A 22,065-nucleotide genomic window follows, 5' to 3' on the forward strand; every position below is an offset into this window, starting at 1 on the left:
ATCTGCCAGGACTAGACTACCAGCGACTTTGCAATTTTCCACTTGTTATTGAAATAACCTTGACAGCTTAACCTCTTTTCACACCATGAGTAAACATGAACATGACACCAAGTGTTAATAAAAACATTTATTGGTTTCCCATTTGTTCTAAGCACCTTTCACCTATTTGACCCATCCCATCTTCCCCTGGTTCCACACGTTCTTTAGACCCTCTATGATCAGAAATAACCACGCTCCACAAGACAAACCAAGAAGAATGAACACAGAAAAACATCAAGCCAAGAGAGAATAGCAAGGCGTAGAAATCTGAGGGGACTGACGTCAGTGAAGTCTGACAGACATTGAATGAGTTGTTCCAGAAAGCAGTGGTAGAAGTGCAACAGCTGCTATATAGTATGTTGTGTTGATAAACATAAGCACAGGAAAAGCTGCTATGTGCCTGAAATCAATATCTGCTGCCTGAGAGCAAGCTTGAAAACAGTCAAAGCAAACACCCCCTAAACAGCAGAAAAAGCCCATATAAAACAGGCAATAGATTTATTTACAAGAATAACTTTCAAAACGACACATAAAACAGAAAGATGTAATGAGCAAGGTTGGAATCACACAGCTGTATGACTGAGCAATACTTTTTGAACTATTCATTCAAGCTATACATAACTATATACAAAGTATACATTAAAACCACAAATTATCATCTTTATACATTAGAGGTTTATCATTCAACACCCAAAAAAGGACACATCTAACAGAGGTTTTACTATTGCTAAGAACTAAGGATTCTAAACCAACAAGTGCTCATTTTGAAGTAGCAGCAGCTCGATCACTGAAGCGCTTTTCTGGGGCATTAGTAACATAACCCCTCAGGCCTTATTGCTTAAGTATAGTGTATGCTATATGACCATTATACTACGGCTAAGGGCTGTTCTTAGGCGCAACACAATGTCTATACAACAAACCACCAAGGTGCCTTATTACTATTAAAACTGGTTACCAACGTAATAATAGCAGTAAAATCAAATGTTTTGTCATATGCGTGATATGCCACGGCTGTCAGCCAATCAGCATTCATAGCTTGAACCACCCAGTTTATAAACAAAATTAAGACAGGACCTCAACAGATACATAGCCCGACTGCACACTTATGTCCAAGCTTGCCTTCATGTGCATACTAAAATCAGAAGACCTTGTCCTCCCAATCATTCAAAGATGACAAGTCTATGCTATTATTAAATCAGGCCTTTGGGTACTCCAGGCTTCAATTCAGAGCTCTATCATATACATCCTACCCACACAAATCCCACATTACAAAAGGTGCCCAGACAGAAATTGAAAGGAAATGTAAGACACGATTGAAAAACAAAAGGTTATGTTGATCATAGAGGTGTGTTCAAGGTTAAATCCATTGAAGTCAGGGAATCAAGCCAGACGAATGAATGAAATCTATAAATATATTAATTTTAAATAAAGGGGGCAGCACCCTTTCTTTCCTGATTTGCATCCTTCTTCAGCGAAATTGAACATCCTCCGTGGAAGTTAGATACTTTTACAGAGAAGGACTTTTTTCTTTACTGGAGTGTTCTTGGGAGTGAAATCAGAATGGTTAGAGTGACATTGGGGGAAATGTATAGATAAATGGGGTGAGGGTTTCAGGCAACAACAAAAAATATACGTTTCCCTGTTTTAGATTAGGCCAGGCTTTCCAGACAATCAAAGATTCAGCAACTAATACCAGCAGAATGTGACCGAAATTAAAAGTAACTTGCTTCCTTATTAATTGTGCTTGCTTTTTGAAGGGGTTAATCTTGATGTCAAACTACCACAATTTAAAATCTCAATTGATGACCATTTGGCATTTGTCTGTAACTCCCCACATAATTATATGTTTACGTAGCCTGGAAACCAAACGGATATGCTCCAATTGAAACAATAGTAAAACAGTATACGAGTTTGGATTTCATGCTACTTTTTATGCCCCTTCACATCTTCAATCTGTTGGTGGCCCTATCCTCCCAGGCACATGGGGAAATCTGATGTTGCCTTTGAACGGGGTATGGTAGTAGGTACCGGGTGCACTGGTTTGAGTGTGTCAAGAACTGCAACACTGCTGGATTTTTCTCGCTCAACAGTTTCCTGTGTGTATCAAGAATGGTCCACAACCCAAAGGACATCCAGGCAACTTGACACAACTGTGGGAAGCATTGGAGTCAGCATGGGCCAGCATCCCTGTGGAACGCTTTCGACACCTTGTAGAGTCCATGCCCTGACGAATTGAGGCTGTTCTGAGGGCAAAGGGGGAGGGGGCAACTTAATATTAGGAAGGAGTTCTTGTTTTTTTACACTCAGTGTATGAGTATGTGTTTCGCATCTCTCTATCTTCCAAATGTGGAGGCATAGCGGGGATATATAATATAAGATATCTATGAATACCTAACAGTCTCACACCAAACAATGTAAATATCAAACGCCCTTTTTGGAGATTTTTGATTAATAATAATAAATTAAAAAAGTGTACTGTCTCTTTGAATCTCTTTCATGGGGATGGGGGCGAGGTCAGCTTTTAGTTGTTATTTCCTCCCTTCTCTCCCTCTTCAGCCTGACTTGTTGGCCCCCACCAGGGTCATGAGTCCGTCCGTGCTCATGGACTTGGGGCGTTCCAGGGGGAAGCCCAGGGCTCGGCTCCAGATCAGCTGGGCCAGCACTCCCAGGGCTCGGGACACGCCGAACAACACAGTGTAGTAGTTCATCTCTGTCATCCCATAATACTGTAGTGGAGAGAGGTCAGGGGGATGGCCAGGGAGAGGTCAAATATGTTTTGTTACAGAGGGTCAACAAAAATGGAATGATTAACAGACTAAACTAAAACACACAGGTGCTGTGTTTTGTGATGCTTATAATTGAAGTATAATTGTAATGCTGACTAGTCAAAATACATTTAGACTGCACTTTCAAATTAAACTTCCATCGAAGTTTCAGAATGGATCTGCATTACATTTCAATACGTAACATTACAATAGGACATTGTTGAGCAGAATGCCTGAATAAAGAATATTGCTTACCTGCAGCAGCACTCCACTGTGGGCATCTACGTTGGGCCAGGGGTTCTTGGCCTTACCCTGCTCTAGCAGCACTGGGGGCACGATCTTGTAGAGCTGGTGCACCAGCTTGAACATGGGGTCATTGGGCAGGTGCTTAAAGGCAAACTCCTGCTGGCATTGGTACCTGGGGTCAGTCTTCCTCAGGACAGCATGCCCGTAGCCTGGCACCACCTACGGCAGAGAGAGAGGGTGTGAGGAGTAGGGTTGAAAACTTCCCCCAAATCTCCTGTGTTCTTCAGAATCCCCGTTCCTGATTCCCAGAATCATGGAAAACTAGGGACTTCTTGGTAAGATGTGTCGTAATAGTGAAGCCAGACGCACTCTTACCCTGCCAGACTTGAGTGTGTTCCAGATGTAATCCCTCATCTTCTCATCAGACACCTCCCCTCCCATCTCCTTCTGCAGGGCCGTCAGCCACACCAGTACCTCCTGCAGGGCACACAGAAACACACTGTTATAACCTCAGCAAGTCTAAAACAGAAACTCTATAAAAGCACTGTTGTGCTAATGTTAAGGAAAAGCCAGTTACGCCAACATGACTATCGTTCTGTCCATCCATGTGACTGTGCAGAGCAAAGGACAGGATTGACACAGACCTGGTTGGCCAGCCCATGCAGAGGTCCAGCCAGCCCATTCAGAGCAGCACTGAAGGAGAGGTAAGGGTCGGACAGAGCACTGCCCACCAGGTGACTTGTGTGGGCGCTGACGTTGCCTCCCTCATGGTCACTGAAACCAAAGGGTCACATTCATTTTAATGTATAGTAATTCATTACAAAATTGTACCTCACATTATTGATTATTACTAGCAAACATTTATACAGAGCTATATTGAAATAGACTTATCCCCCCCAAAACTGTAGAATAATTCTAATGCAACATATAAACACTAGGGGCATTTTTATATTTGAGGGTTTCACAATTCTCAGAATTTAGTGGCAAAGGAAGGGGAAGGAACTACAGCCCAAAAAATAGACAAAATGGCAACCCCCCTCCCCCCAAAAGTAAAATAAATCAATGACTTATAATGGTTAATAATATGAATACCTGGGTTTTATAGAGTGCGTTTCAATGACTACAAAGGCACTTAAACTGTAATTATGCTTAATATATAAATCCTTCAGGGCTGGATTCAATGGAGATTCTTCGGTGGAGATTCTTAACCTGAAACTGGCCCATAGTAAAATACCTGTGGATGGTGAGGTAGAGCCTCATAAGTTCAGTGAACTCAGCAGAGTTGCTGTAGCCCAGCATGTTGGCGAAGTTAGCGGACCAGTCCTGGTTGGAGTCAATAGCTCCAATGCTGCTGCCCTCACGGTACAGGTTACGGTAGATCTTAGCAGCAACACATGGCAACTTGGCAATTAAGTCCATGGAGTCCTCATAGATGAACTGGAATAGAGTAGATTAACTGAATAGATGAACAGGAATGGAATAGATTAACTGAATAGAGAAGGGTAGGTGGTTTAATCAACAGTCAGTAGACTGTCTCCCACAGGATCTCACTGAAAGACATGATAAATCCCACACACGATTACCTCGGTAGGTGATTTCCTGTTGATGTTTTGGTCTGTGAGTTTTTTTCAAGTCTCTGTTGAACTCTGGGGCTGTAATTCCCTGCTCTACACAAACAGTGTGGTTGTGTTTCTATTTACTTAAATTTAGCCTCATCATTAACCAGGAAGTCGAGGAAGAGATGAATATGCTCTTGTTCAAGGGAGACCTGGTGTGCGTGTTAAAATTGACATTTAAAAGGACACTTGAAAGGTACTTTAAAATAAGTCAAGGTTTAGTGAAGACGACTCATTGATCTGGCATCACACACTGGTTTAATGCCTTTTACCACACCTCTGCCTGTACTGCATTGTCGTGAGGAATGCAGACCTAGGTTCAAATCATATTTAAAATCTTTCAAATACTTTGAGCGTCGGCTTTAGACTGCCTGAAGCGCCAGATGTGCAAGGTTTACACCTTAATGGCTATTCTGTGTGTTCCATTTCACCAGGTACGCTCAATCAAACACAGACAACATATTTTTTAAATGTCAAATACCATTTGAACCCAGGTTTGTGAAGAATACATGCTAAGATCTGTCTGTGTGTGACTTACCTCCCAGTACTTGGCCTTGTTGACGCCCTCGGAGTAGGCCCGGGCAAAGCTGCTCTCACTGTTCAGAGCTGTGATAGCGGCGCTGAACTGGGACATTGGGTGAAGGTTGGTAGGGAAGTTATCTAGCATGGTGACGACGTGGGAGGGGAGTGCTGCCCGCTTAGCCCATTCTTTGGACAACCAGCTCACCTGGAGAGATGATGCAAACATGATCGGTGAGTACAAGTAGGGCCTCTATAAAAAATTGAGACAGGAAATGTTCTTCAATCCCAAACATTATAAATCCCCATCACTTTGCTATGGTTGTAGAACTTCAATGCCTTCCTCCTAAACCATAAAGAGTAGGTGTGTCCAAACTTTTAACTGGTACCATAAAACCTGTAATATAGGAATTTCCTCCAGCTGAGCCATATTAGGGTGGAATTAGACCTCATCTCATGGTGGCTTCAAGAAAGAGCTGCAGCAAACACCAAATGCCAAGGATGTGTGTTGGAGTTGAGTTGTTGCTGGGTGCAGTAATACCCACAATTTGTGGCCTAAAAACGAGAAGCTAGCTTTGTAGTGGGAACGGTTTGTCCAGCTGGAGCGAGCGGATTGGATGAAGGGAACCACGGGAACATCTACTGTATGCAGTGCTCATTTAACCACGGAGGACTTTGATAGCTATAACCAGTGGAAGGCAGGATTCGGAATGAGTGACTGAAACAAGGTGCTGTGCCGAGCGTGAATGTTAAGCCAGCAACCTCTGTTCCCTACCGGTACATCACGAGAGTCAGCAGTAATGAGATAAACCAGGTAAATTCTATGTGGATTTACCTCCCTATATCGCTATTGGATTAGCTGACTCCCTCAGGCTGGTGAAAAGGCCTTTTCCTCGGCTCTTCTTTGGTCGTTAACTCAGCGGTAAGTCTCCACGCTCTACTTTATACAGTGGGGCAAAAAAGTATTTAGTCAGCCACCAATTGTGCAAGTTCTCCCACTTAAAAGATGAGGCCTGTAATTGACAGACAAATGAGGGGGGGAAAGAAATCCAGGAAATCACATTGTAGGATTTTTAATGAATTTATTTGCAAATTATGGTGGAAAATAAGTATTTGGTCAATAACAAAAGTTTATCTCAATACTTTGTTATATACCCTTTGTTGGCAATGACAGAGATCAAACGTTTTCTGTAAGTCTTCACACACTGTTGCTGGTATTTTGGCCCATTCCTCCATGCAGATCTCCTCTAGAGCAGTGATGTTTTGGGGCTGTTGCTGGGCAACACGGACTTTCAAAGATTTTCTATGGGGTTGAGATCTGGAGACTGGCTAGGCCACTCCAGGACCTTGAAATGCTTCCTACGAAGCCACTCCTTCGTTGCCCGGGCGGTGTGTTTGGGATCATTGTCTCACGATACATGGCCCCATTCATTCTTTCCTATACACAGATCAGTCGTCCTGGTCCCTTTGTAGAAAAACAGCCCCAAAGCATGATGTTTCCACCCCCATGCTTCACAGTAGGTATGGTGTTCTTTGGGTGCAACTCAGCATTCTTTGTCCTCCAAACACAACGAGTTGAGTTTTTACCAAAAAGTTATATTTTGGTTTCATCTGAACATATGACATTCTCCCAATCTTCTTCTGGATCATCCAAATGCTCTCTTGCCAACTTCAGACGGGCCTGGACATGTACTGGCTTAAGCAGGGAGATACGTCTGGCACTGCAGGAGTGGAGTCCCTGGCGGCGTAGTGTGTTACTGATGGTAGGCTTTGTTACTTTGGTCCCAGCTCTCTGCAGGTCATTCACTAGGTCCCCCCGTGTGGTTCTGGGCTTTTTGCTCACCGTTCTTATGATCATTTTGACCCCACGTGGTGAGATCTTGCGTGGAGCCCCAGATCGAGGGAGATTATCAGTGGTCTTGTATGTCTTCCATTTCCTAATAATATCTCCCACAGTTGATTTCTTCAAACCAAGCTGCTTACCTATTGCAGATTCAGTCTTCCCAGCCTGGTGCAGGTCTACAATTTTGTTTCTGGTGTCCTTTGACAGCTCTTTGGTCTTGGCCATAGTGGAGTTTGGAGTGTGACTGTTTGAGGTTGTGGACAGGTGTCTTTTATACTGATAACAAGTTCAAACAGGTGCCATTAATACAGGTAACTAGTGGAGGACAGAGGAGCCTCTTAAAGAAGAAGTTACAGGTCTGTGAGAGCCAGAAATCTTGCTTGTTTTTGGTCACCTACATACTTATTTTCCACCATAATTTGCAAATAAATAAATTAAAAATCCTACAATGTGATTTTCTGGATTTTTTAAATCTCATTTTGTCTGTCAATTGAAATGTACCTATGATGAAAAGTACAGGCCTCTCGTCTTTTTAAGTGGGAGAACTTGCACAATTGGTGGCTGACTAAATACGTTTTAGGACCACTATTGTTTTCACTATACATTTTACCTCTTGGGGATGTTATTCGAAAACATAATGTAAACTTTCACTGCTATGCGGATGACACACAGCTGTACATTTCAATGAAACATGGTGAAGCCCCAAAATTGCCCTCGCTAGAAGCATGTGTTTCAGACATAAGGAAGTGGATGGCTGCAAACTTTCTACTATTAAACTCGGACAAAACAGAGATGCTTGTTCTAGGTCCCAAGAAACAAAGAGATCTTCTGTTGAATCTGACAATTAATCTTAATGGTTGTACAGTCATTTTTTTTTTTAAACTGTGAAGGACCTCGGCGTTACTCTGGACCCTGATCTCTCTTTTGAAGAACATATCAAGACCCAAGGACAGCTTTTTTCCATCTACGTAACATTGCAAAAATCAGAAACTTGCTGTCCAAAAATGATGCAGAAAAATTAATCCATGCTTTTGTCACTTCTAGGTTAGACTACTGCAATGCTCTACTTTCCGGCTACCCGGATAAAGCACTAAAAAAACTTCAGTTAGTGCTAAATACGGCTGCTAGAATCCTGACTAGAACCAAAAAAATGTGATCATATTACTCCAGTGCTAGCCTCTCTACACTGTCTTCCTGTCAAAGCAAGGGCTGATTTCAAGGTTTTACGGCTAACCTACAAAGCATTACATGGGCTTGCTCCTACCTATCTCTCTGATTTGGTCCTGCCGTACATACCTACACGTACGCTACGGTCACAAGATGCAGGCCTCCTAATTGTCCCTAGAATTTCTAAGCAAACAGCTGGAGGCAGGGCTTTCTCCTATAGAGCTCCATTTTTATGGAACGGTCTGCCTACCCATGTCAGAGATGCAAACTCGGTCTCAACCTTTAAGTCTTTACTGAAGACTCATCTCTTCAGTGGGTCATATGACTGAGTGTAGTCTGGCCCAGGAGTGGGAAGGTGAACGGAAAGGCTCTGGAGCAACGAACCGCCCTTGCCGTCTCTGCCTGGCCGATTCCCCTCTTTCCACTGGGATTCTCTGCCTCTAACCCTATTACAGGGGCTGAGTCACTGGCTTACTGGGGCTCCCTCATGCCGTCCCTGGAGGGGGTGCGTCACCTGAGTGGGTTGATTCACTGTTGTGGTCATCCTGTCTGGGTTGCCCCCCCCCCCCCTTTGTGGGCTATACTCAGCCTTGTCTCAGGATGGTAAGTTGGTGGTTGAAGATATCCCTCTAGTGGTGTGGGGGCTGTGCTTTGGCAAAGTGGGTGGGGTTATATCCTTCCTGTTTGGCCCTGCCCTGTCCGGGGGTGTCCTCGGATGGGGCCACAGTGTCTCCTGACCCCTCCTGTCTCAGCCTCCAGTATTTATGCTGCAGTAGTTTATGTGTCGGGGGGCTGGGGTCAGTTTGTTATATCTGGAGTACTTCTCCTGTCCTATTCGGTGTCCTGTGTGAATCTAAGTGTGCGTTCTCTAATTCTCTCCTTCTCTCTTTCTTTCTCTCTCTCTCATTCTCTCGGAGGACCTGAGCCCTAGGACCATGCCCCAGGACTACCTGACATGACTCCTTGCTGTCCCCAGTCCACCTGGCCATGCTGCTGCTCCAGTTTCAACTGTTCTGCCTTATTATTCGACCATGCTGGTCATTTATGAACATTTGAACATCTTTGCCATGTTCTGTTATAATCTCTACCCGGCACAGCCAGAAGAGGACTGGCCACCCCACATAGCCTGGTTCCTCTCTAGGTTTCTTCCTAGGTTTTAGCCTTTCTAGGGAGTTTTTCCTAGCCACCGTGCTTTTACACCTGCATTGCTTGCTGTTTGGGGTTTTAGGCTGGGTTTCTGTACAGCACTTTGAGATATCAGCTGATGTACGAAGGGCTATATAAATACATTTGATTTGATTTGATTTTTAAATCAATATTTATATTTATTTGTATTTGTCACATACACATGATGACCACAGATGATAAGAGTACAGTATATACATATACATATGAGATGAATGATGTAGAGTAAGTAGCATTGTTTAAAGTGGCTAGCGATATATTTTACATCAATTTCCATCAATTCCCATTATTAAAGTGGCTGGAGTTGAGTCAGTGTTGGCAGCAGCCACTCAATGTTAGTGGTGGCTGTTTAACAGTCTGATGGCCTTGAGATAGAAGCTGTTTTTCAGTCTCTCGGTCCCAGCTTTGATGCACCTGTACTGACCTCGCCTTCTGGATGATAGCGGGGTGAACAGGCAGTGGCTCAGGTGGTTGCTGTCCTTGATGATCTTTATGGCCTTCCTGTGACATCGGGTGGTGTAGGTGTCCTGGAGGGCAGGTAGTTTGCCCCCGGTGATGCGTTGTGCAGACCTCTACCCTCTGGAGAGCCTTACGGTTGTGGGCGGAGCAGTTGCCGTACCAGGCGGTGATACAGCCCGAAAAGATGCTCTCGATTGTGCATCTGTAGAAGTTTGTGAGTGTTTTTGGTGACAAGCCAAATTTTTTCAGCCTCCTGAGGTTGAAGAGGCGCTGCTGCGCCTTCGTCACGATGCTGTCTGTGTGGGTGGACCAATTCAGTTTGTCTGATGTATACGCCGAGGAACTTAAAACTTACTACCCTCTCCACTACTGTCCCATCAATGTGGATAGGGAGGTGCTCCCTCTGCTGTTTCCTGACACCACACTCCGAGGGCCCTCACCTCCTCCCTGTAGGCCGTCTCGTCGTTGTTGGTAATCAAGCCTACCACTGTGGTGTCGTCCGCAAACTTGATGATTGAGTTGGAGGCGTACGTGGCCACGCAGTCGTGGGTGAATAGGGAGTACAGGAGAGGGCTCAGAACGCACCCTTGTGGGGCCCCAGTGTTGAGGATCAGCGGGGTGTAGATGTTGTTACCTACCCTCACCGCCTGGGGGCGGCCCGTCAGGAAGTCCAGTACCCAGTTGCACAGGGCGGGGTCGAGACCCAGGGTCTCGAGCTTGATGACGAGTTTGGAGGGTACTATGGTGTTAAATGCTGAGCTGTAGTCGAACAGCATTCTCACATAGGTATTCCTCTTGTCCAGATGGGTTAGGGCAGTGTGGTTGAGATTGCATCGTCTGTAGACCTATTTGGGCGGTAAACAAATTGGAGTGGGTCTAGGGTGTCAGGTAGGGTGGAGGTGATATGGTCCTTGACTAGTCTCTCAAAGCACTTCATGATGACGGAAGGGAGTGCTACAGGGCGGAAGTCGTTTAGCTCAGTTACCTTAGCTTTCTTGGGAACAGGAACAATGGTGGCCCTCTTGAAGCATGTGGGAACAGCAGACTGGGATAAGGATTGATTGAATGAATATGTCCGTAAACACACCAGCCAGCTGGTCTGCGCATGCTCTGAGGGCGCAGCTGGGGATGCAGTCTGGGCCTGCAGCCTTGCGAGGGTTAAACACGTTTAAATGTTTTACTCATGTCGGCTGCAGTGAAGGAGAGTCCGCATGTTTTGGTTGCGGGCCGTGTCAGTGGCACTGTATTGTCTTCAATGCGGGCAAAAAAGTTTAGTCTGCCTGGGAGCAAGACATCCTGGTCCGTGACGGGGCTGGTTTGCTTTTTGTAATCCGTGATTGATTGTAGACCCTGCCACATACCTCTTGTGTCTGAGCCGTTGAATTGAGATTCTACTTTGTCTCTATACTGACGCTTAGCTTGTTTAATTGCCTTGCGGAGGGAATAGCTACACTGTTTGTATTCGGTCATGTTTCCGGTCACCTTGCCCTGATTAAAAGCAGCGGTTCGGGCTTTCAGTTTCACGCGAATGCTGCCATCAATCCACGGTTTCTGGTTTGGGAATGTTTTAATCTTTGCTATGGGAACGACATCTTCAATGCACGTTCTAATGAACTCGCACACCGAATCAGCGTATTCGTCAATGTTGTTGTTCGCCGCAATGCGGAACATATCCCAGTCCACGTGATGCCCCACTGTATCTGTTAGATTTATATATATTTTTCCTGCTTGTGCTAGAATAGTTGGTGTTGTTCTCTGGCTTACCACTTAGCTATGTTGACCGTGGTGGTTGTCCAACTAGACTAGTTAGCTGGCTATACTAGTAAGCAGGCTAAAATAAGTAACCTTAGCTGGCTGGCTAAGATAACTGCATATACGGCAACATTATTTGATAATTGTTTAGATGGTGTTATATTTGTTCAAAACTTTGGTTTACTTTAAATGTTTCTGTAAGCTAGGTGTTGATCGCAACTGGCTGACTCATGCAGTGCTAACCTAACGTTAGCAGGCTAGTAGGGCTAACGTTAGCAGGCTAGCATCTTTGCAAGCTGATTTCTATCAATAAATTCATAAATTAATTTGTTTTGTTTTTTAAATTTATTTTTTATTTCACCTTTATTTAACCAGCTAGGCAAGTTGAGAACAAGTTCTCATTTACAATTGCGACCTGGCCAAGATAAAGCAAAGCAGTTCGACAGATACAACGACACAGAGTTACACATGGAGTAAAACAAACATACAGTCAATAATACAGTATAAACAAGTCTATATACAATGTGAGCAAATTAGGTGAGAAGGGAGGTAAAGGCAAAAAAGGCCATGGTGGCAAAGTAAATACAATATAGCAAGTAAAACACTGGAATGGTAGTTTTGCAATGGAAGAAAGTGCAAAGTAGAAATAAAAATAATGGGGTGCAAAGGAGCCAAATTAATTAATTAATTAAATACAGTTGGGAAAGAGGTAGTTGTTTGGGCTAAATTATAGGTGGGCTATGTACAGGTGCAGTAATCTGTGAGCTGCTCTGACAGTTGGTGCTTAAAGCTAGTGAGGGAGATAAGTGTTTCCAGTTTCAGAGATTTTTGTAGTTCGTTCCAGTCATTGGCAGCAGAGAACTGGAAGGAGAGGCGGCCAAAGAAAGAATTGGTTTTGGGGGTGACTAGAGAGATATACCTGCTGGAGCGTGTGCTACAGGTGGGAGATGCTATGGTGACCAGCGAGCTGAGATAAGGGGGGACTTTACCTAGCAGGGTCTTGTAGATGACATGGAGCCAGTGGGTTTGGCGACGAGTATGAAGCGAGGGCCAGCCAACGAGAGTGTACAGGTCGCAATGGTGGGTAGTATATGGGGCTTTGGTGACAAAACGGATTGCACTGTGATAGACTAAGTTATCTGAACATTTTATTGAAACCAGTAATTATGAAGGTGCAAACGATTTGGTTTAATTTGAAGTTATACATTAAGTTATTTCTGTTGAAGTTTACATTACAGGGAATAGGCTGACTGGCTGGGTCCTCCATATGAAGCGTCACAACCCGCAAAAAACATTTTCCCGGCATGACTTCAGCATTCTGATCGGTTTTATGTAATAACTTAAAAAATAAAAGTGAGGTCTAACATTGTATTTGAACTTTACGTGCGTATACCAATGCAAATCCATGTTACATGTGGTTATGTTTATGCTACCCTTTAACCTCCTTTCCACTTGACCAGACTAAATCTTTACATTCAGTTTAAATTAGCCCTAGCCCCATCTCACCTGTTCCTCTGTGGGGACCTGTCCTGTGACCAGCAGCCAAAAGAGGCCCTCGGGCAGTGGCTCCTGACCTCCTGGAGCCTTGGGCAACAGCTGCTGACACTCTGGAATGCTGTAGCCACGGAAGCGGATGCCCTAAAGACAAATTTGACACAATTTAGATAGTACTTTCAAGGCACTGACACCCCTTGACTTTTTCCACATTTTGTTGTCTTACAGCCTGAATTTAAAATGGATTAAATGTAGATGTTTTGTCACTGGCCTACACACACACACAATATATATAAAGAGGAAATATGTTTTTTGAAATTTACACAAAATAATTTAATAAAGAAAAACCAAAATGTTGTAAGTATTCAACCCGTTTGTTATGGCAAGCCTAAATAAGTTCAGGAGTAAAAAGAAACAAAAAAAAATGTGCTTAACAAGTCACATAATAAGTTGCATGGACTCACTATGTGCAATAATTGTGTTTAACATGATATTTGAATGACTACCTCATCTCTTTACCCACACGTACAATTATCTGTAAGGTCCCTCAGTCAAGCAGTGAATTACAAGCACAGATTCAACCACAAAGACCAGGGAGGTTGTTCAATGCCTTGCAAAGAATATGGTAGATTGGTAGATGGGTAAAAAATATAAAAAATTAAGAAGACCCTTTGAGTATAGGTTAGTTATTAATTACACTTTGGATGGTAACTCAGTTGCCGGAGAGGAAGGAAACTGCTCATGGCTGTCACCCTGAGGCCAATGGCTGTGATGGGAGAAAACTGAGGATGGACCAACAAAATTGTAGTTACTCAACAATACTAACCTAATTGACAGGGTGAAAAGAAGGAAAGCTGTACAGAATAAAAAGATTCCAAAACATGCATGCTTTTTGCAACGAGGCATTAAAGTAATACTAGAAAAAAAATCTGTCAAAGGAATGACCTTTTTGTCCCGAATACAAAGTTGTTTGGGGCAAACGCAATACACCTAATTACTGAGTACCACTCTCCATGTTTAAAGCGGAATCATGTTATGGGTGTGCTTGTAATTGTTTATTTTTTATCCTGAAAAACTCCCCAGTCCTTAACGGAATGGAGCTAAGCACAGGCAAAATCCTAAAGGAATACCTGGTTCAGTCTGCTTTCCAACAGACACTGGGAGATTAATTCACCTTTCAGCAGGACAATGACCTAACAGACAAGGCCAAATCTACACTGGAGTTGCTTACCAAGAAGACAGTGAATGTTCCGAGTGGTTGAGTTACAGTTTTGACTTAAATATACCGTAATTTCCGGACTATAAGCCGCTACTTTATTCCCACATTTTGAACCTCGCGGTTTATACAATGACGCGGCTAATTTATGGATTTTTCCCACTTTCACAAGATTCATCCCGCCAAAAAACTGAGCACCGTCACATAATGTGACTTAAATCGAGCGCGCTCAAACTTCATCATTCTGATTACGGTAGTAATTTTGTCACCCTCATCATGGCAAAGACACGGAGAAATGCATATGATGCAGCTTTCAAGTTGAAGGCGATAAATCTGGCTGTTGGAAAAGGAAATCTAGCTGCTGCATGGGAGCTTGGCCTTAATGAGTCGATAAGACGTTGGAAACAGCAGCGCGAGGAACTGACTCAGTGCAGAAAGACAACAAAAGCTTTCAGAGGGAAGAAAAGCAGATAGCCCAAAGTATTTGCAGCCACTCGACATCAGTGTAAATCGTGCATTTAAGGTGGCGCTCCTTGTTCAGTGGGAGGCTTGGATGACAAGTGGGGAGAAATCCTTCACTAAAACGGGCCTCGGGCGAAGAGCATCTTATTGTCAAGTCTGCCAGTGGGTCCTGACAGCGTGGAGCATTGTCAAAAAATCCACTATCATCAACGGGTTTCAAAAGGCTGGACTTCTGCGTGTTGAAGGGGCAGCATGAGCTCAGCGGGGTATTTGCCTCCGGATGAAAGTGACGAGAGCAACAATGAAAACGATCCAACATCGGATGAAGCAATTCTGAGGCTATTCAACTCTGACACCGAAGGAGAGGACTTCAGTGGTTTCAGTGCACAGGAGGAGGAAGATAGTGACCAATGACTTTCTTGGTAGGCTACTGTTTTAATTTTTGTTACAAGCCGTGTTTCGTTTAAAGGCTGTGTAAAGTTAATTTGTTTCAATGTACCGGTAGGCACCTGCGGCTTATAGACATGTGCGGCTTATTTAAGTACAAAATACATATTTTTTAATAATTCAGTGGGTGCGGTTTATATTCAGGTGAGCTTAATAGTCCAGCAATTACGGTACATGAAAATCTATGGCAAGACCTGAAAGTGGTTGTCTAGCAATGAACAACCAATTTGACAGAGCTTGAATAATTTTTTTAATAATAAAAATGGGCAAATGGTGTACAATCCAGGTGTGGAAAGCTCTTAGAGACTTACCCAGAAAGACTGTAGTCACTGCCAAAGGTGCTTCTACAAAGTATTGACTCGAGTGTGAATACTTGTTTCTGTATTTCATTTTCAATAAAAATGTGCAAAAAACATGTTTTCACCTTGTCATTAAGGGGTATTGTGTGTAGATGGATGAGAATAATTGTTTTCATCAATTTTGAATTCAGGCTGTAACACAAAATGTGGAATAAGTCAAGGAGTCTGAATACATTCTGAAGGCACTAAGTAACCATATGGCTTATCTACGAGGGCCAAGAGTGCTCAGCTTGACACATCAATTATTCTGTGGGTGATACTGTTTAGTGGATTATTTGTGTTGTGATGGCAGGAAACACACCTCATCAGGATCCAGCACAGAGGTCTCATACACCAGACCCTTCATGCCCCTCATCCCACCATAGACCTATGAAACAATAGAAATTACATTCTGTACAGAAAGCTCAATATAGGCTAGACTATTTCTCTCTGATCAAAGTCCAGAAATAAGTCTCTCAATTCAAAATGTGTAAAGATGACCCTGATCTTAATTCATCTACATTCTTCAGTCATAAAAAGGGTAAAGATGTCATGTGAATGATAAACGTGTGGATGACATTCACTGTAAGAGCTGAGGTGTGTGTAACCCTGGAGTGAGTCTGCTGTGATTTCTGGTGTGGGAGGCAAGAGCTGTGACTCAGCTTTATACTTTAGTTATTTTTTGTTACATTAGTCCGCTGTTGGTACATTCTCAAAATGTTTTGAATATCAGTAATCAAGTTATCAAGAAGCAAAGTGTCATCGGACACATCCTGTGGCTGTGCTTAGCTGGCAGGGACCAGGCTGAGTAGTGGTACATTACATGACCGCTAGTATGCTAAAAGGGGGATAGACGAGGGGCAACATCAGACCCAATCACGTAGCAGCCGGTTTATAATACAGTAATGTGAATCCATTTCTACATATTGATAAACTAAAGACCCTCACCACACATAATTTTGTTAATGGAATTTTGAAAATGATTTTACCATTGCTTTTCTGATCTTTGTAGTGGTTCATTTCTTTACTATCAAATGAGGAGACAACCTTATCACACAAGTCAGAGTTATACTTAAACTAAATCTTTAAACCACTTATTAATAATGGAGCATGATGGCTGGTCAACAAATCACCCTCAGATGATTCGTTGAGAGCCCCGAGACAAAAGTACAAAGGTCTTTTATAGCCAAGATAGACCCCTTTCAACCTACATGACGAACAGATTATTGAATGGGTCACAAGATTTGTATAAAAGATACTTATAATTCACAGCAGACAGTATCTGCTGTAAAAACAGTTTTCATTGTGTAGAGACCAGTGTCTGGCCCCCTAACTCCATACTGGAGCCATGTCTCACTGGTACAGTATAGAACAGAAACATTAATTCATGCTCTGGAATGCAGTGTCCCCAAAGACATCATAAATCTCCTGTCAGTTATCTCCCAGAGGCCCATCCTCAGTAGAAGACACAGACGAGCGTTCTAACAACCCCTTATTCTATTGCATAAACAACCATGATGCAATAAAATTATTATAACATAATCTTGCAATTTCTCTCAAAGTGGTTTATTTCTACATTAAAAGCCTTTGATTCTCTTGTATGGTTTTTACCAACATTATGTTCTGAGATAATGAATACGGCTCTATTACTTACCATATCAACAGTGATCGATCCAATGTTGGTTTTACCATACTGCTGTTTGAAGCTCTTGATCCTACTTTGTTCTTTTGGGATGAGGTCTGATAGAACATCCTTTAAATTCTGCAAAAACACAGACATGTCTCTGAAAGCTCAGTCAAAATAAAATTAGTTGAAAACCAGCCTATATAAAAAAAGGTCAACTACAGAGAACCTAGTAAAAACTGTGTGATAACACTGCCAAGTCTGTGTTAGTTAAACAACCATTATATCCAAAACATAACTTTATAAGCCTGTTTTTCAACCTATCAGCATGGTCCATAATGTCAATCCCTATTAATATCATGCTTCACCAACAATGACTTTAATAATGAGCAAACTGACAATGAGTGGCCTTGAAGAGATGGTCAGAGTACTTACTGTTGATGAGCTGGCATGTCTGGATGCCACAATGACACATGAGGCATTCTGCAGAGGAAAATGCAAGCATCAGAAAACATGAGCCTGAGGGAGGGTCTGTGGTCAAAACAGAGACTTGGTTAGCACTGAGTGTAAAGGAGGTATTAGAGAAGCTTCAAATTAGCTGCATAGCAAAACTGCACTCTGATTTCCAATACCTGCAGCTAGACTACTAGAAGTAGGCCTAATTTAGTCATTGAGCTGATAGTACCATGAAATCCTGATTTCTCGCCGCTTCTCAGTTAGCCTAAATATCCAACCCCATAGACTCACAACATCCACGACAGAGTGGGAAGATCGGGTAATTGGTTCTGTATAGATAACTGCTATCTGGTCTGGCAATCCGCAATGTCTGCCTAGACTGCAGATAACATTATACTGTTGTCAGAGGTAAATGGGAGCAGCTGGTATAATGATGAATGAAAATGAACCTAGAGGGTTTATAGCAAAAAGCTAGCAATATTTCTCAATTTCAATTAACCATAATGCATTTGTTTCTCCAGCTATGGCAGATGACCCTAAGGACTTGGTCACTAGAACTAGGAGATTGAGTCGGATTAACAGGAATGTTCTTGAGTAAATAAATAAAAATACAAAAATCAGCCCAGGCAGGATATGAAAGTTCTTGACTGGGTGCCAGTAATCTTGTAGCTTAGCAGGTGATTACTACCAGTAGTCTGAAACTAGACCAGAGAGGAAGAGGCAAAGCGAGAGGTTTCACTCTCGTAAAAATATGTCCAAAATCAGTTACAACACTTTTCTGGCATCCTCCTTCCGATACACAGTTGTTCGTAGATGCTAGATTGCCATGTTACAGCGGTTCTATTTGGCTATATGGCCGTGTGTGAATCCTAACAGTATAAAAAAGGTGTATTCATTTAACCTTTTATTTTATGAAAAATAATTATAGATTGCTTCTGTACAAACTTCCAAAAGGTTACCAAAACCGTATCGCAAACAAGGATTATTAACGTGTCGACAAAGTGCTGGGACTACTGTACACAGTTCCACAACGTCATCAATGCTTCAACTGAGAATCAAAGAGGGAGCCCTCTTTGGTGAACGAGAGGTACATCTGTCTGAGGATTGAAAGTGAACAGTCCCTCAAATAAGATGTCACAAGTTAACGTGATTTGTCAGCTATCTGGGCCATAGAAATAGAATGATCTGAGCAGGAGGGTAATTGGGTGAAGGCAGTACTGTAGGTTACAATCTAGTTACAGCCGGTGTTCCAAGGACACTCAGACAGTCTTACTCCTGACCAGGGAGGTAGTTGCTTGGAAACCCAATGGGCAGAAATGAGCATTTGAATCAGGAAAGCTTCCTCTCACAACTTCCAGAATGTCAAATAAAATGAGATTTTATTAACGTACTTCAATAGTTGTCCTTGCAGTTGGTCCTTTTGGCGGTAGGAAACAATATATCCACAGGAAGGTATAATTACATCAACTTTTGAAAGTGCTGGTAGAGCTCAGACTTCTATCACCTGAAGCATGTGCACAAGAAAAATACATGCACGAGCCTCATGTCTACTTGCCAAGCTCCTGCACGTGTTTACATGGTTCTGTGCATGCTTCAGGTTTGTTAGAATATAATTGTATTCAACATTCTGGCTTGTAGAGGTCGTGAAAGTTAACTTTCCTGATTCAAAACACTCATTTCTGCCCGACATAGAATTCAATGCAATTTAAAGTTGGGTTTCCACAGGTAGCAGTGGCACCCAGGAATCAATACAGACCTCTGTGGAATGCATGAAATCAAGACAGAATTCAAATCAGTGTGTGTTATTGAAACTTCAGTGTTGCACATGCATAGACCTATTACATAATTGGATAGTTAACTGGCTAGGTATACTGAATAAAGATCAACACAATATGCAACAACTTCAAATATTTTACTGAGTTACAGTTCATAAGGAAATCAGTCCATTAAAAATAAATTAGGCTCTGATCGATGGATTTCACATGACCGGGAATACAGATATACATCCGTTGGTCACAGAAACCTTCAAAAAGTAGGGGCATGAATCAGAAAAACAGTCAGTATCTGGTGTGAACACCATTTGCCTCATGCAACACGACATCTCCTTCGCATAGAGTTGACCAGGCTGTTGATTGTGGCCTGTGGAATATTGTCCCACTCCTCTTCAATGGCTGTGTTAAGTTGCTGGATATTGGCGGGAACTGGAACACGCTGCCGACACATCAATTAAGAGCATCTCAAACATGCTCAATGGGTGACATGTCTGGTGAGTATGCAGGCCATTTTCAGCTTCCAGGAATTGTGTACAGAACCTTGCGACATGGGGCTGTGCATTATCATGCAGAAATATGAGTTGATGGTGGCGGATGAATGGCATAACAATAGGCCTCAGTATCTCTTCACAGCATCTCTGTGCTTTCAAATGGCCATAGATAAAATGCAATTGTGTTCATTGGCAGTAACTTATGCCTGCCCATACCATAACCACACCGCCACCATGGGGCACTCTATTCACAACATTGACATCAGCAAACTGTTTGCACATAACATACACATTGTCTGCGGTTGAGGACAGTTGGACGTATTGCAGAATATTTTAAAACGACATTGGAGGCAGTTTATGGTAGAGAAATTAACATTCAATTTTCAAGTAACAGCTCTGGTGGACATTCCTGCAGTCAGCATGCCAATTGCACGCTCCCTCAACTTAGCATTGTGTGACAAACACCTTTTAAAGTAGTCTTTTATTGCCCCCAACAAGATGCACCCGTGTAATGATCTGCTGTTTAATCAAGTTCTTGATATGCCACACCTGTCAGCTGGATGGATTGTCTTGGCAAAGGAGAAATGCTCACTAACAGGGATGTAAAAAAAAAATGTTTTAATAAAATAAGTGTCCACAAAATCTGAGAGAAAAGCTTTGTGCATATGGAACATTTCTGGGATATTTTATTTAAACCCATGAAACACAGGACCAACACTTTACAAGTTGCGTTTATATATTTTTTTCAGTGTAGATTGCGACATAAATGGAGACTTGGCAACAATACAGCACCCGAAAATGAACAAACCTAGATAGTTTCTGTTGTATTGGCTAACGTTAATAGTTAGGACATGTACTTATGAATGGAAATGTTAGCACTGAAGGTCAAATGAGGTGAAGTGGAGGAGCAGGTTAGCTAGCCAGCCAATTAACTTGCCACTGCTGACAGTAGGTAGCTAATATAAGACTATGCATTATCTAAAAAAGCAGTTTAAAGTAACTTCCATGTGAGAGGAGGGATAGCTAACTAGCGTTAGCTGTCAAACGTCAACCTCCTGCACAATCAATCTCCTGTTAGTTAACGTTATCTGTCACTGTCAACTGGCTAGCTCGCAGCTAACCTAGAAAACGTCGAGAAACAGTAGTGCCAACGCATTTAAAAGATAGAGGGCCATCGTTGGTAACTTCAAAACAATCTGGCGATGTGTAGCCACTAGCATACATGAATGCGCTTGACTACAACCGACATTTTCCTGGAGAGCGAGCAAGCCGGCTGGCTAGTTGTTCAAGTTTTACTTGATAGTTTCTAGCAAATTAACGTTTGCACTGACGCCCACTCTACTTCGAAGAGGCTCCTTGCCTCGGCTTACCTTTGACTGAAGGAGTCTTGGCGCTAGCCTGCTGATACTGGTAGCCAGAAAGGACATGATGTCTGTGGGAAAATATATTTATTCTGAAAGACAATGCCCAGCGAAGCTAGTTGAAGGTGCCCCTACAGAAAAAAACACGACTGAAGGTTGAAGAGGGATTCGGGCCCGCAAGTAGGCGTATCGTTGATTGGATGGTGGTTGCAGGGAAATGTAACCTCATTGGCCAGTTGAGCCTCGTGTGTCTCTATCAATCGAAACGATTGGCTAAGGCAAACGGAAGACTGGGATGGAACTAATTTCCGTTTCATTCTGTCACACAATTTAAATGAATTGTTTCTGGACATGACCATAAAAATTACAGGTGTAGATCGGAAATAATTTGATAAATATCAGCAATATTTTACTTTTGATACTTTAGTATATTTTAGCGATTACATTTAGTTTTGATCCTTAACTATATTTAAATCCCAAATACTTTTAGTGAAGTAGTATTTTACTGGCTGACTTGGTTGCCCCTGTCCGGGGGTATCTTCGGACGGGGCCACAGTGTCTCCCGACCCCTCCTGTCTCAGCCTCCAGTATTTGTGCTGCAATAGTTCATGTGTCGGGGGGCTATGGTCAGTCTGTTATATCTGGAGTATTTCTCCTGTCTTATACGGTGTCCTGTGTGAATTTAAGTATGCTCCCTCTAATTCTCTCTGCCTCTCCCTCCCGGAGGACCTGAGCCCTGGGACCATGCCTCAGGACAACCTGGCCTGATGATTCCTTGCTGTCCCCAGTCTACCTAGTTGTGCTGCTGGTCCA

The 22,065-nt window shown here is 42.8% G+C and overlaps 1 protein-coding gene across 1 annotated transcript; it reads right to left on the minus strand.

Annotated features, from left to right (window-relative positions):
* Positions 1-112: 112 nt before the first annotated feature.
* Positions 113-21,442, minus strand: LOC115132396 (citrate synthase, mitochondrial). Its single transcript, XM_029665002.2, has 11 exons — positions 21,262-21,442; positions 17,608-17,655; positions 17,203-17,310; positions 15,871-15,936; positions 13,098-13,229; positions 5,205-5,393; positions 4,285-4,487; positions 3,695-3,824; positions 3,426-3,527; positions 3,060-3,269; positions 113-2,765 (listed from the first exon to the last, which is right to left on the minus strand). The coding sequence occupies exons 1-11, from the start codon at positions 21,316-21,318 to the stop codon at positions 2,592-2,594; spliced, it is 1,419 nt and encodes a 472-aa protein (XP_029520862.1). The 5' UTR covers positions 21,319-21,442; the 3' UTR covers positions 113-2,591.
* Positions 21,443-22,065: the final 623 nt, after the last annotated feature.

Source organism: Oncorhynchus nerka, linkage group LG7 (genome assembly GCF_034236695.1).
Source record: "Oncorhynchus nerka isolate Pitt River linkage group LG7, Oner_Uvic_2.0, whole genome shotgun sequence".
Lineage (NCBI taxonomy): Eukaryota > Metazoa > Chordata > Actinopteri > Salmoniformes > Salmonidae > Oncorhynchus > Oncorhynchus nerka.